This window comes from Amphiura filiformis, chromosome 15, assembly GCF_039555335.1.
Source record: "Amphiura filiformis chromosome 15, Afil_fr2py, whole genome shotgun sequence".
NCBI lineage: Eukaryota > Metazoa > Echinodermata > Ophiuroidea > Amphilepidida > Amphiuridae > Amphiura > Amphiura filiformis.
This window is the reverse complement of record NC_092642.1, coordinates 61,767,832-61,780,975: the sequence shown is the minus strand read 5'-3', so window position 1 is coordinate 61,780,975 and position 13,144 is coordinate 61,767,832. Positions and strand designations below refer to the sequence as shown.

The following is a 13,144-nucleotide window of genomic DNA, read 5'->3' as shown; positions in this document are numbered from 1 at the left end:
AATATTCATTTAGGCCAATCAGCAGGTAGTTCTCATAGGGTTAAGAAATCTGTAGACTGAATTTCCATAAGTATTATTGCTTTCTTTGTGCTAAGAACAAATTTTATGAAAAAAATATACTTTCTCAATGTTGTTCTTAGGCATTTTATGCCTAAAATATCTGGATATCTCAAGAAAAATAGGGATGGTGGTTCCATATAGGTTGTTTGAAGATATGAGACATTTTTTCTCCATTTTCAGCCTATTTTACACTTGACTTCAAATGACCATTGACCTCTGTATGTGACCTTTGACACCACTATTACACGAAATCTCCCAAAATGCATGGCTCAAGTTTAGTCGCAATATTGGATTGAACCACCCTAAAATGAATTGCAGTACAGTTGTTACCTAAAACTAAATACAAGTGCCAACTACTCGCTTATTAGCCCATTCGATGTTTATAAAATCTTTGGTCTTACCGTATCTTCATCTACTGTAGTCAAGGCAAGTTTACTGAGACTCCCATCATTGCGGACTACATACTTGTCTTGTGGAGTAACCGTTCCAGTGTAATACATGTCATCAAACCTTGGGCAGTTGTCGTTGATGTCATTTAGAGTAATGATGACAGTTGCACTTGAAGTCCTGTGAATCATAAGAGAAGAAATACTTTGTGAATTTAGGGATTCAATCATGTTTCACTGTTGTTCATCACCGATTAACAATGATGCGTACGCCTCGTCTCCATGGTTTACTTCGCGAGGGCAGCTTTATCTGCCTGACCGAAGTAAACCACGCAAACGCGCTAGACACAAGTTGTTAATCTGTGATGGATAACGGTGAAACATGATTGAATCCCTTTCAACAATGAAAACAAGCTAAAGATCATCTAATTCACATGATTCTTTTTAATTTGGAATGTCCGTTTGTCATTGCCACTCAACCTTATAAGAAGATCGATGATTTCTCTGTTGATATTATCAGCAATAAAAAACTAAAGAATAAGTAACACATACGCATAACCTTGTGTTCACGTATACGCTACTGGACTGTGGATTCATCACCGATTAACAATGCTTAACAAAAGCATATGAGGAGTTGTTGAATAGTCAAATATTAACTGGAATATGCAATATACTATATAGCATTTGCCATTTAATTTAAGGGGTGTGTGGCTAGCAAGAAGGGCTGTATTTGGAATACCAGGGAGGGTGATATAAAAAGAATTGATGTGCCCTTCAACAACTGATTAATAACCCTATATATACACGTCTAGCCCTCTTCTTTTGTTCCATTATCTATTGTATTTCTTTTGTTAAATGTCTGGTCAACTGTCAATTATATCAAGTAATGTGGACAGGTCAAGATAATCTTGGTCAGGTCAAGATAATCCTGGTCAGGTCAAGATAATCTTGGTCAGGTCAATAAATTTTGAACAAGAGAAGTACATGTTCGCATTTAGAAACACTGGCCACGTTATTTGACTTTTTGGACATTTCAACAAACTTAAATTGCATCAAAGTACATTATGAAGTGATCAAACTATAGAGGGCTCTAATTTTGAATTTATTTTGCAAGATCAACATAAATTATTATGCAAGTTTATGCATATTATATTTAAATGAAGATGGTAAACAATGACACCAAGGACATCTCTATTGAATAATGCAAATTAGTTTGTATTATGTCTCATAACTTAAGCCTGCATAATTAGGACGAGGGTGTCAATCTACCTTTGTCCCCCCTCTCCCAACAACGCAGATTCCGACAAATTAGGTTACAAAACAAGAGCCATGTGGTCTTACATCAGTTCAACCAAGGATATTTTGAGCACCTAAAATGCAGTACATTACAGGCCACAAGACTAGATGTAGGAAACCTACAACAATCCGCGGCCTAACCCCAACCAAAATAGGTCGAGGAGGGTACCCAGGAATATGCATTGATTTGGTTCAGAACATTTATTCTATAAGTATATTAAAGATAAATATATATTCTATGGTGTTAAAAGAGTTACCTTTATGGTAATTTGACCTTTGAACTATTTACATATTCATTATTGATATTATGAATTAATAAGGCTCTCGAGTGGGATAGGACCACAAGTGAATTGAATAGAATCTCCCGTAAAATCAACTAAATCAATTCTGTATTGATTTGATTAAATCACTTGCATTTGTCACTAGATAGACTCGAACGCAGGACACCTGGGAAGAATATTACACTGTTTCGGGTGCTTTTATTTTGGGGAAAACCCTAAACTTTTACAAGCTTTTCCATTTTGTCTTTTGGAAACTATTACAACAAATTTGTTTATTTTGGCTCGCCGTATATGTAAGATAAACGGTTCAAAACAGATCATTACCATAAATAATCGGTGTCTTGTTGAAGTATGGTTCGCATGTTAGTCGCTCAGAAGGCTCGACCCCTTCGGTGTCTCGCCTTCCGAGCGACTAACATGCTCACCATACCTCAACAAGACAACGATTATCTATGGTAATGGTCTGTTTCTCACCCTTTATCTACTACATAATCTTGTTCTGTCCAATAAAACAGTACGAGTACGAGTCATTGCACCTGAGGTTGAACCGTGTTCCATTGTTCAGAATAATAGAAACTGGCTCCAAATGGATGGAACTGGGCGGAACCGGCAGTTGAGTTTTAACCCCATGAGAACTACCTGCCGATTGGCCAAAAAGAAGTTTTCATTATTGACTGGACCAATCAGCAACATTGTTAGAATAATTTCACCACACAAAAAAACAAGAGCACCAATGGTACTGTGGCTCTACGCTTCTTTGGTGGGAAAGCAATTGTTCTTGAAGTCGAATGCGCAACAGGTTGGTAGCTGACCCCTAGGTGACACCAGATGACCCCGAAATGACCTTCCAAAAATTTGACCCCAAATGTTGACTGTACCCACCAAGTTTCATGCCCATACGACAGTTTTGGCTCATTTGACCTCAGATGACCCCTGGATGACCTCAGTTGACCTTGACCCACTAACCAATACAAACTTAATTGTTCTGCCTGGGGTCAAGATGCACCCACCAAGTTTGAGGAACATGCTACCCCACAAAATTTGGCTCCAAATGTTGACTGTACCCAGTTTCATGTCCATACGACAGTTTTTAGTAATTTGACCTCAGATAACCCCTGGTTGACCCCCGAATAACCTGAAATGACCTTCCAAAAATTTGACTCCAAATGTTGACTGTCCCCACCAAGTTTCATGCCCATACGACAGTTTTTAGTAATTTGACCTCAGATGACCCCTGGGTGACCTCGAATGACCCGAAATGAGCATCCGAAAATTTAACTCTAAATGTTGACTGTACCTACCAAGTTTCATGCCCATATGACAGTTTTAGTAATTTGACCTCAGATAACCCTGGGTGACCTTGAATTGACCTACCATAAATTTGACTCTAAATGTTGACTGTACCCAACAAGTTTCATGGCAATACGACAGTTTTTAGCAATTTGACTTCAGATGACCCATGGGTGACCTTGAATGACCCTGAAATGACCTTCTGAAAATTTGACTCTAAATGTTGACTGTACCCACCAAGTTTCATGCCCATATACAAGTTTTTAGTGATTTGACCTCACATGACCCTTTGGTGACCTCGGATGACCCTGAAATGACCTTCCAAAAATTTGCCTCTTAATGTTGACTGTACCCACCAAGTTTCATGCCCATACAACAGTTTTTAGTAATTTGACCTCAGATGACCCCTGGATGACCTTGGTTGACCCGAAATGACTTTCCAAAAATTTGACTCTAAATGTTGACTGTACCCACCAAGTTTCATGCCCATTCGACAGTTTTTAGTAATTTGACCTCAGATGACCCCTGGATGACCTCGGGTGACCTTGACCCACAAAACAATACACACTTGTTTTGTCTGGGGTCAAGATGCACCCACCCACCAAGTTTGAAGAATGTGTGACCCCCAGTCTCTGAGAAAATAGGTTTTCGCCTGTAATGCACAAATTATGCATGATTAAGTATTTCATAACCATACTTTGTGCTCAAAATCGAATCAGGTCGAGACCCTCTAGTCATGCTACCCCCTATCAAGTACATCATCATAGCGCTAAGGGTTCTTATGCATGGATCCCCATATACAGCTCCACAAGGCGGATTTCTTCAGATTTCCAACCATATTTGTAGAAGTGTTCGCATAAATTATGCAAATTAACAACTAAATGCGCATAATCTTTGCCAAAAACTAACCAGGTGATCAGCAGGTGTGTATCGCTCCCAGGGGTAGCGCTAGAACTAAACACTCCAGTGTACGCAGGGACCCCGAACTTGCAGAAAATTAAAAAGTAGGGGGTCCGGAGTAGAGTTTGGCGAGTACCGATTTGCACAAATGCAGCATAAATATGCCTGCAATAGCGCTAGATTGAAAAAAACTGGGGATCTGCAGGGACCCCTGAACTTGCAGTTGCAGAAAATTTAAAAATAGGTGGTCCGAACTCTATTTTGGTGGGTCCGGGACCCCAAAAAGCAACCTAACGCTATACCCCTAATCGTTCCTGCCACCAGGTTTCGTTACCATGCGCCCAACGGATCTTCAGATCTTGCTATCAATTTATGCTGATTTTTGCATCCACCGAAAACATACGGTTACGGAGCAAACTTGTATATGCTTCCTCCCACCAAGTCAATGTCCCCGCAGGTCTTACGGTTCCCCAGATACAGCTCCGGACGGACACACGCCCCCTCCCCCACACACACGGACAGACAGAAATAGTGATTACTAAGGCCCATCCTGAACGAGGTATCGGTACATGAGACCAGATATAAACATAGACCAGACGAGACAAAAATCAAACCCTCTCTTTTGCAGTGTTTGTATCCAAAGCTTATGCTTACATTTACAACATTATTTACTTTAATCAAATTCGGAAGACTGAACAGTCACTTCCGGGTCCATTTTATCTACATCTGCACCATTGATCCATTTCAGAATCTGAATTGATGCAGAATTTATCCTCATCTAACAAATACTCATGATTTTCTTCTTCATCTGAAACATTTGCGACATTATTTGCACAACTGAATCACTGCAATTTAATCTTTCCAAAAACTACGACTTTCGCCATTAGAATTGTTTATTGTGAACACATGTGCGAATGGTAGAGGGCTGACATCCTGAATTAATTGCATAACGTCATGCTCATCAGTCATCACTCTCTACACAGCCACTGTGGTTCCGGTCCCTTCACTTCTAGTGTGGAGCGAGCGGACCAAAGCGGCTGGTGTAGAGACTGAAAATTATATTCATTCCTGATTCATTCATAAAATTCACGCGTGCGTCGATTCTACTACATGGGTGACGTCGTGCATTTAATTGAAAACAGCAGCAAATTAATTTCCGACATTTTCTTTCGAGATTTATGAAGAAAATATGAATGTTTTTCAACAGATCATCAAATTACTTTATCATATATATTTTTTCAATTGGTAGCGTTACCCACACGCTTTATATATTGCTCCCACGCTTTTTAGAAACCCACCATTTATTCCACAAAATTTTAACCCCCACCCTTTTTACAGATTTTCAGAATTCCCAACCCCACGCTGGTAGAAAGCGTGCCGGACAAACAATGCCAGCTGTGACCTTCGCTGGCGAGACGTTGTTTTCAGGGTTGTCAAACCCAGCGATTTGGTAGCCCAATTGGGCGACTTTTGAAGATTTTAACCGGGACAATTTCCTGCCCCATAGAATACAAAGGGTAAAGAAAAAAATTGGGCGACTTTTCGATTATTTGATTCGGGCTGATTTTTTTTTGGCAACCCTGGTTATTTAGCATTAATTTAACTAAATTACTACGCCACTGGTCTCTAAATATTTTGAAGTGTTGTCCCATGGTGACGAAACTCCCGAGAACTCAATAAACAATCTGGACAAAGGAATCATCCAATCACGTTTCTAGCCATGTGAGATCACCGCAAAAATTCATGATAAAAGGTCACTTTCCCAAAGAAAAATAGTGCAATCCGTCAATTCCCGCCATGATCTCTTAACTTAAATTACTCAGACCAAAATAATCTCTAAGCGCATACAGGGAACCAAGCAAAAGATAGAAATGACTTGTTTCTCGTGACGACTTTTGACTTTTCTCACTTCAAAATAAGTACTTTCCCCACTCCAAATTCACCTCTAAAGGAGTGCAATCGATTGAAAAATAACTCAGCAAAGCTTAGAACCCAATTTGATATCTAAATATCACACACACAAAAAGCCTTAGTATAAACAAGCAGCGCCGGAAGTTGCCGAAAAATGAGGTAAAATATGGCTACCATCGAGCTGGAGTCCTTAGGCCCATTAGCTCCGCTAAGAGCCAAAAATGGGGTGAATTATTTGCAAAGCTCCATTCTGATATATTGGTGATTAAAGTGAAGATATCACATAATTGACCAATCAGCGGCAATATTAGATCGGCAGGCAGGGTGTTAAAGCCATCCCTTACCTTGTAGGCTGAGTGGCTCTATCTTCAGCAACCACCACTAAAGTAAACTCTTTCACAGTCTCTGCATCAGTTTTATCATCAATGACCGTAATCCATCCAGTTTTCCTGTCTATAGTAAATACAGCTAAGCCTTGGTTGTTGCCAGACTTCAAGCTATAGTAGATATTAGTTGTAGTGTTGTCATACCCGCTGTGTGCTTCTACCTGTAACAAAAATTAGCAATGAATAAAATGAGATGAACATATTTTTATACGGGTGACATACGTTTGAATCAAAGTCTGTTCCATAAGTAAAAGGCCGATAATGCATTGGCTAATTCATTTAAGGTTCACACTCCCCCCCCCCCAGAAGATTTTGGAAACATCTTCCACAGATGGAGTATGAATTTCAAATGGAATTAGCACATTACTCTATTTGAAACTCATCTTCCCTCTTATGTGGAAGATTCAGGTTGAATCATTTAGGGTACAATATTGAAATAGAGCTGTCTAATGTGTTCTAATGTGTTCAATATCAGCCCTCTCACCAATAGCTGCTGCGAGGGCCATATAGGACTTAGCTGCACAACAAATGTACCAACAGCAGCTCTCTCATTAATAGCTGCTGTGCAGGACAAATAGCACAAAGAATAGCTGCTGTGAGGGATATATAGGACTTACCAGCACAACAAATGGACCAATATCAGCTCTCTCATCAATATCTGCTCTAAGGGCATATAGCAGTTACCTGCTTAACAAATGTACCAATATCAACCCTCCTATCAATAGCTGCTGAGAGGGACGAATATGACTTACCCACACAACAAATGTACCAATATCAGCCCTCTCATTAATAGCTGCTCTGAGGGACATATAGGACTTACCCGCACAACAAATGTACCAATATCAGCTCTGTCATCAATAGCTGCTCTGAAGGACATATAGGACTTACCTACACAACAAATGGACCAATATCAGCCCTCTCATTAATATCTGCTGTGAGGGTCTTATAGGACTTACCTTCACAACAAGTGTACCAATAGGAGCTCTCTCATCAATAGCTGCTTTGTATTCATTGAAATCAAATCTTGGTGACAAATCGGCAGCTATAATGGTCACATCAATTACTTGTGGCGTACAACGCCCAGTTGCTGTATCTGTCAGGGTGACCTGTAATATATTCAAAATATGCAGAAAAAAATGAAAAACAAAATAAGAAAACCAAACAACAAATTCAAAATAATTGCTACTACCATGAGCGCATGTTTTTGGATTAGGGTTAGGCTTAATACTTCCTTCGCTCACAATGTATAAATAAATGTGCCATGAGAAAAATCTCACTCCTTGTTCAGGGTGTATAAATGCACTGATAGCATAAGCCCATGGTGGCCATCTTGGATATACAAGTGAGGGAAAACATATACTATCTACAATTGACCTTTTTCGGTAAATCCCATAAGCCTTTGCGAGTACACCTGAGAACTCGTCATTTGACGTCACGCCGACTTGCAATGCGCGAGTTACGTTGTTTAATAAAGCGATGTGCGATCGGCGCAGATCGGCGTGATGTCAAATGACAAGTTCTCAGGTCTACTAGCAAAGGCTTATGGGATTTACCGAAAAGGTCAATTACTTCATAGACATTTCAAAACAGTTTTTAAATTTACCTTTACTGCATATCCAAGATGGCTGCTCATGTCATGGCTGTGTAGGGAAGGGAAATATTCGTATTATATTTTTGAGGTTGTATGTCAGGCCATCTTGGATTAACAAAGGTTAGGCTAGCTTGATGGACCATTGGTCTGAATATGGATTACCTACAATCATCTGAACACAGCTATCAATCTTACCGTTAGGTTGTATGTCTGGCCATCTTGGATTAGCAAAGGTTGATGGACCACTGGTCTGAATGTGGATTACCTGGAATCATCTGAACACAGCTATCAATCTTACTGTTAGGTTGTATGTCTGGCTATCTTGGATTAACACAGGTCCACTAGCTTGATGGACTACTGGTCTGAAAGTGGTTTACCTACAATCATCTGAACACAGTGGACTGAATGGGGATTACCTACAATCATCTGAACACAGCTATCAATCTTACCGTTAGGTTGTATGTCAGGCCGTCTTGGATTGTCAAAGGTCCGCTAGCTTGATGGACCACTGGTCTGAATGTGGATTACCTAGAATCATCTGAACACATTTATCAATCTTACCATGAGGTTGTATGTCAAGCCATCTTGAATCAACAACGGTTCCACTAGCTTGATGGACCACTGGTCTGAATGTGGATTACCTAGAATCATCCAAGCACAGTGGTCTGAATGTGGATTACCTACAATCATCTGAACACATCTATCAATCTTACCGTTAGGTTGTATGTCAGACCATCTTGGATTGACAAAGGTCCGCTAGCTTGATGGACTACTGGTCTGAATATGGATTACCTGCAATCATCTGAACACATCTATCAATATTATGTTAGCTTTTATTTCAAGCCATCTTGTATTGACTATGTTCCACTAGCTTGATGGACCACTGGTCTGAATGTGGATTACCTAGAATCCTCTGAACACATCTATCAATCTTACCGTAAGGTTGTATGTCAAGCCATCTTGAATCAGCAAAGGTTCTACTAGCTTGATGGACCACTGGTCTGAATGTGGATTACCTAGAATCCTCTGAACACATCTATCAATCTTACCGTAAGGTTGTATGTCAAGCCATCTTGAATCAGCAAAGGTTCTACTAGCTTGATGGACCACTGGTCTGAATGTGGATTACCTACAATCATCTGAACACATCTATCAATCTTACCGTCAGGTTGTATGTCAGGCCATCTTGAATCAGCAAAGGTTCTACTAGCTTGATGGACCACTGGTTTGATTGGCGATTAACTGTGTCTGATGGATCCAATGCGAATATGTTGTCAACATCTCCAGAGGATATTGATATATCTGTATATTCAATTATCTGCAAGAAATGAAGAGTAAATATTAAACCAGAATTTATGAATAAACATTTTGTCAATCAACTATCAAGTTAATTTTAACAATTTCTTTATAAAATGTATTGATACCTAAGGACCAGTTGTATAGCCAGGGTGCAAGAGGGCAGCTGCCCCCTGTGAAAAGTCTTGCCCACCTCCCCCATGGCCTTTTGTGTAACTTTTAGCCCATTTTTTACCATTTACCTCATAGTGACCCCCTTGCAAATTTGCCTTGACCCCCCCCCCTGAAAAATTCCTGGCTACGCCACTACTAAAGACAGACTACTCTCATGGTTCATGTCACAGTTTTGACTTACTGTGTCATTATCCGTGGCTATGATTAGAAGTTGAGTGAGTGTGCCCGATTCCACTGCATACAAATCCGATGCCGAAATCTCGCCAAAATATGCCTCCTTGCTGAACTCTGGACATTGATTATTGGTGTCGTTGACAAAAATGGTGACAACAGTGCTGACACTCCTGCAACGACAAAGAAATTGGAAATGTAAATTAAAATTATAATTATAATTGTGTCATGGTGAGTATTACATTTATAGGTTATATGCATATCAGAAGTTGAGAAGAAACTGGACTCAATAATGCACACACGCTGATGTTGATGCGTCCAATCCATGAGCCCCACAGGGGAGTGCATGACGCACCAACATTCAGCGCAAGTGCACAGGGTTGCCAAAAGATTTCAGCCCGAATCCCGGGACAAATAATTGAAAAGTCGCCCAATTTTTCTCTTTACCATTGGTTTCTATGGGACTGGAAACTATCGGAAGTCGCGGGAGCCAATGTTGAAAAGTCGCCCAAATTTTTTCTTAACCATTGGTTTCTATGGGACAGGAAATTGTCAAAAGTCGGAAAAATCTTCAAAAGTCGCCTAATTGGGCTACCAAATCGCTGGTTTGGCAAACCTGCAAGTGCAGAATTTCATCAATTTCTACTATTTTTACAACAAAAAAATACTACAAATGTTGGAAAATTTGACCAATATCAATGCACCCACCTTGAATCAATCCTGCAAGATTCGAATGCACACTGTGTTGTACGAGAAACCGCGCGAGAGTGCAATAATTCTAAAATATTTATGCACTCCACATTTTTTTCTAACAGATTTTCTGATTGGCTAGGTGATTCTAAGAGTATATGAACTGGTTTTAATCATAGTTTGCTTAGAATGCTGAGTCACAACCCTGGGTAACTCAAGAAAGCCTCAAAATGGTGATTTTATCCATTTTGGATCTATGACAATTTCTATAGATACATACTGGGTGTCCCTAAACGAATTGGACTATCGGAAACTTTCATTTTCAGGGCTGTCAACTTTTTGGGATTACTTGGCATGAGATATGGTTGAACGGGGGTGTCCCAGATGGAAATATTGTTTGCTGACTAAAATTGTGAATTGTTGACCCCTGACCCTTTTTCACCCGAGTGCTCAAGAAATTAAAAGTGGAGGGGTGGGGGTAAACAATATTTTTTCTCAATCTATATTTTTTTTCAAATTTTTGTGTGAGATTTTTACCTTGGTGTGAGAGCATGATAAAGTGCTCAAAATCATGAAAATGTTTGAGACTCATGCCGAATGCATGAGAGTTGACAGCCCTGCAGGCCTGCATTTTTTTTAATCATGACAATAGACATCGGTGGCTTAAAAATGTTTCATTGTAAAACCTTTTTTTAATACCTCGTTGGTTGACTCCTCCTATCCTCAGCTTCAATAAACAGGACATACTCTGGTGTCTTCAATGCATCCGTTTCTTCGGATACCACCATGATATCCCCATTGTCATCATTCAATTCAAAGACGAACTCTCCCCCATTGGTTGCCTGTGTTAACAGGTACATGATGCCCTCTTCTTTGTGGTCATATGTTCTTGCTGAGACCTGCCAACGTAATCAAATTAAGACAATATAATATTAATATGATTTGAAAGAATTCTATGCATTAGTATTATCATTAAATGTGAAAAACAAGAAACAATACTTAACCTGGGCCGGCAGAGATATCCTAATTTTTTATGTCGATATTAGATTTACACGTAATCATGAAATTCTTGCGAACAATTCTATAGTACGTTTTGAAATAATATTTTTTCATTCAAAATCCATCCGGATTTCAAGAATGAGCCCTACTCTATCACTATTTTTTATGCTTTTGTGCGAATAACGGTTATTCACCGAATGATTGACCTGACATCAATTATTTATGTTATTTGTCTAATAATAAATAATAATCATGCTTCATAGAAATAGCCCCCCTTTGCCACTGGGTTGATTCTGCTCACTCCATACACTGGTTTGTGCAAAGAGACTACAAATAAACTGGCGGCAAGTCAAATCAAGGCGACAGGTCCCTGGTCTGATTTCACATAACCAAACACCCCCTGTGTGTGTTTGTCGCCAACCGAGCACAGTGTACATCGCTATCTAACCGAGGATGTGTGTTGTGGACTAAAATGGCAGATTTTTTGTGTATAATACGAAACAGAATTTTATCCATTAACTGCTGACTGTAGTTTTTACACGTGTGGACCTCGGTTTAAGGCAAATAGTGCTATAATGCATTTAGCATGCATTTGAGGTCTTTTGCAGCAGTTTGAGACTGAGGACTGTCCTTGGTTGGAAGTAAGTCCGCAGTTTAGGGTGAAAAATCTTGTGTGTGTCCTCGTTTGCGGCAAACACGCATTTAACACATCTAACAGAGGTGACCATGGTCTCATATTTATTGCCTTCTAGGATGCTAGCAAGTATTAAAGCAGGCTATACTATGACCAGCTCATAACAAACGAGAATTATTCGTTTTTTTGTTACTGCGCGAGTCAATTAAGTTCCAACTTACGCCTGCGTAAATTCACAAAAGAGCATGCCAGTCACACAATACGCAAAGCGTAATTTGCGTAAGTGCTCTGCCCAGCTGTGTGTAAGCCATTCTATATCAATCCATGACGTTATGAATCCCGCCGATTATGAGCTGATCAGAGTATAGTCAAAGGTGATTTCACACACACACACACATCTTACCGAAGTGACAATGGTCCCATATTTTGTCTCCTCCAGGATGCTTGCCAAGTAAGCGGGCTGGTCAAATCTGGGTGACAGGTCCACTGGTCTGATTTCAATAGTACTGTCATAGTAGCCGGGTGGTGCTGGTTGGCATGTTATACTGACATCGGTGACTGAAGCCTATACAAATAGAAGATAATGAGCAGATCAATTAATATGACCACAAACTACGAGGGGCAAGGGGGTACTATGGGGGGGGCAAAGGGGTTATTTGTCCCCCATTTTTTTCTTGCTCCCCACTTTGATGGCAAACCTCCAAAATTATAAAAATTTCCATTTTACTGCAACTTTTGTAATGTTTGCCACCTCACCACCCCCCACCCCCCCCCACCCCGAAATTCATTATCCCCAATGCCCACCCTCCGGAATAAAATCCTGGTGCTGCCACTGCACATACTCAGTCAAAAATTACTGGAATGCTTTTAAAAGTCATTATTAATATACCAAAAATATTCACCTGGTGGTGTATATGTGCTCCTTTGATATAACTGGAGTTTAATGCACAAGCTCCCTCCCACACCAGCAAATAAGGGCACAGACCTTGATTTTTGCTGGGATGTTCAGAGGAGATAGCTCTCTATTTGTATGTAAATAGAATTATATACCTTATACCAACTTGTTTTACTATTGTCAT

General features: G+C 39.9%; 1 protein-coding gene across 1 annotated transcript in view; it reads right to left on the bottom strand.

Moving 5' to 3' along the window:
• Positions 1 to 13,144, bottom strand: part of LOC140171087 (cadherin EGF LAG seven-pass G-type receptor 2-like) — a 23,667-nt gene extending 10,523 nt beyond the window's left edge. Inside the window, exons 1-8 of the mRNA XM_072194257.1 lie at positions 13,127 to 13,144; positions 12,469 to 12,630; positions 11,132 to 11,331; positions 9,753 to 9,915; positions 9,264 to 9,419; positions 7,467 to 7,616; positions 6,469 to 6,671; positions 462 to 627 (exon numbers count right to left, since the gene is read on the bottom strand). Coding sequence (XP_072050358.1) covers positions 462 to 627; positions 6,469 to 6,671; positions 7,467 to 7,616; positions 9,264 to 9,419; positions 9,753 to 9,915; positions 11,132 to 11,331; positions 12,469 to 12,630; positions 13,127 to 13,144 — 1,218 coding nt within the window. The remainder of the gene's footprint in view (positions 1 to 461; positions 628 to 6,468; positions 6,672 to 7,466; positions 7,617 to 9,263; positions 9,420 to 9,752; positions 9,916 to 11,131; positions 11,332 to 12,468; positions 12,631 to 13,126) is intronic.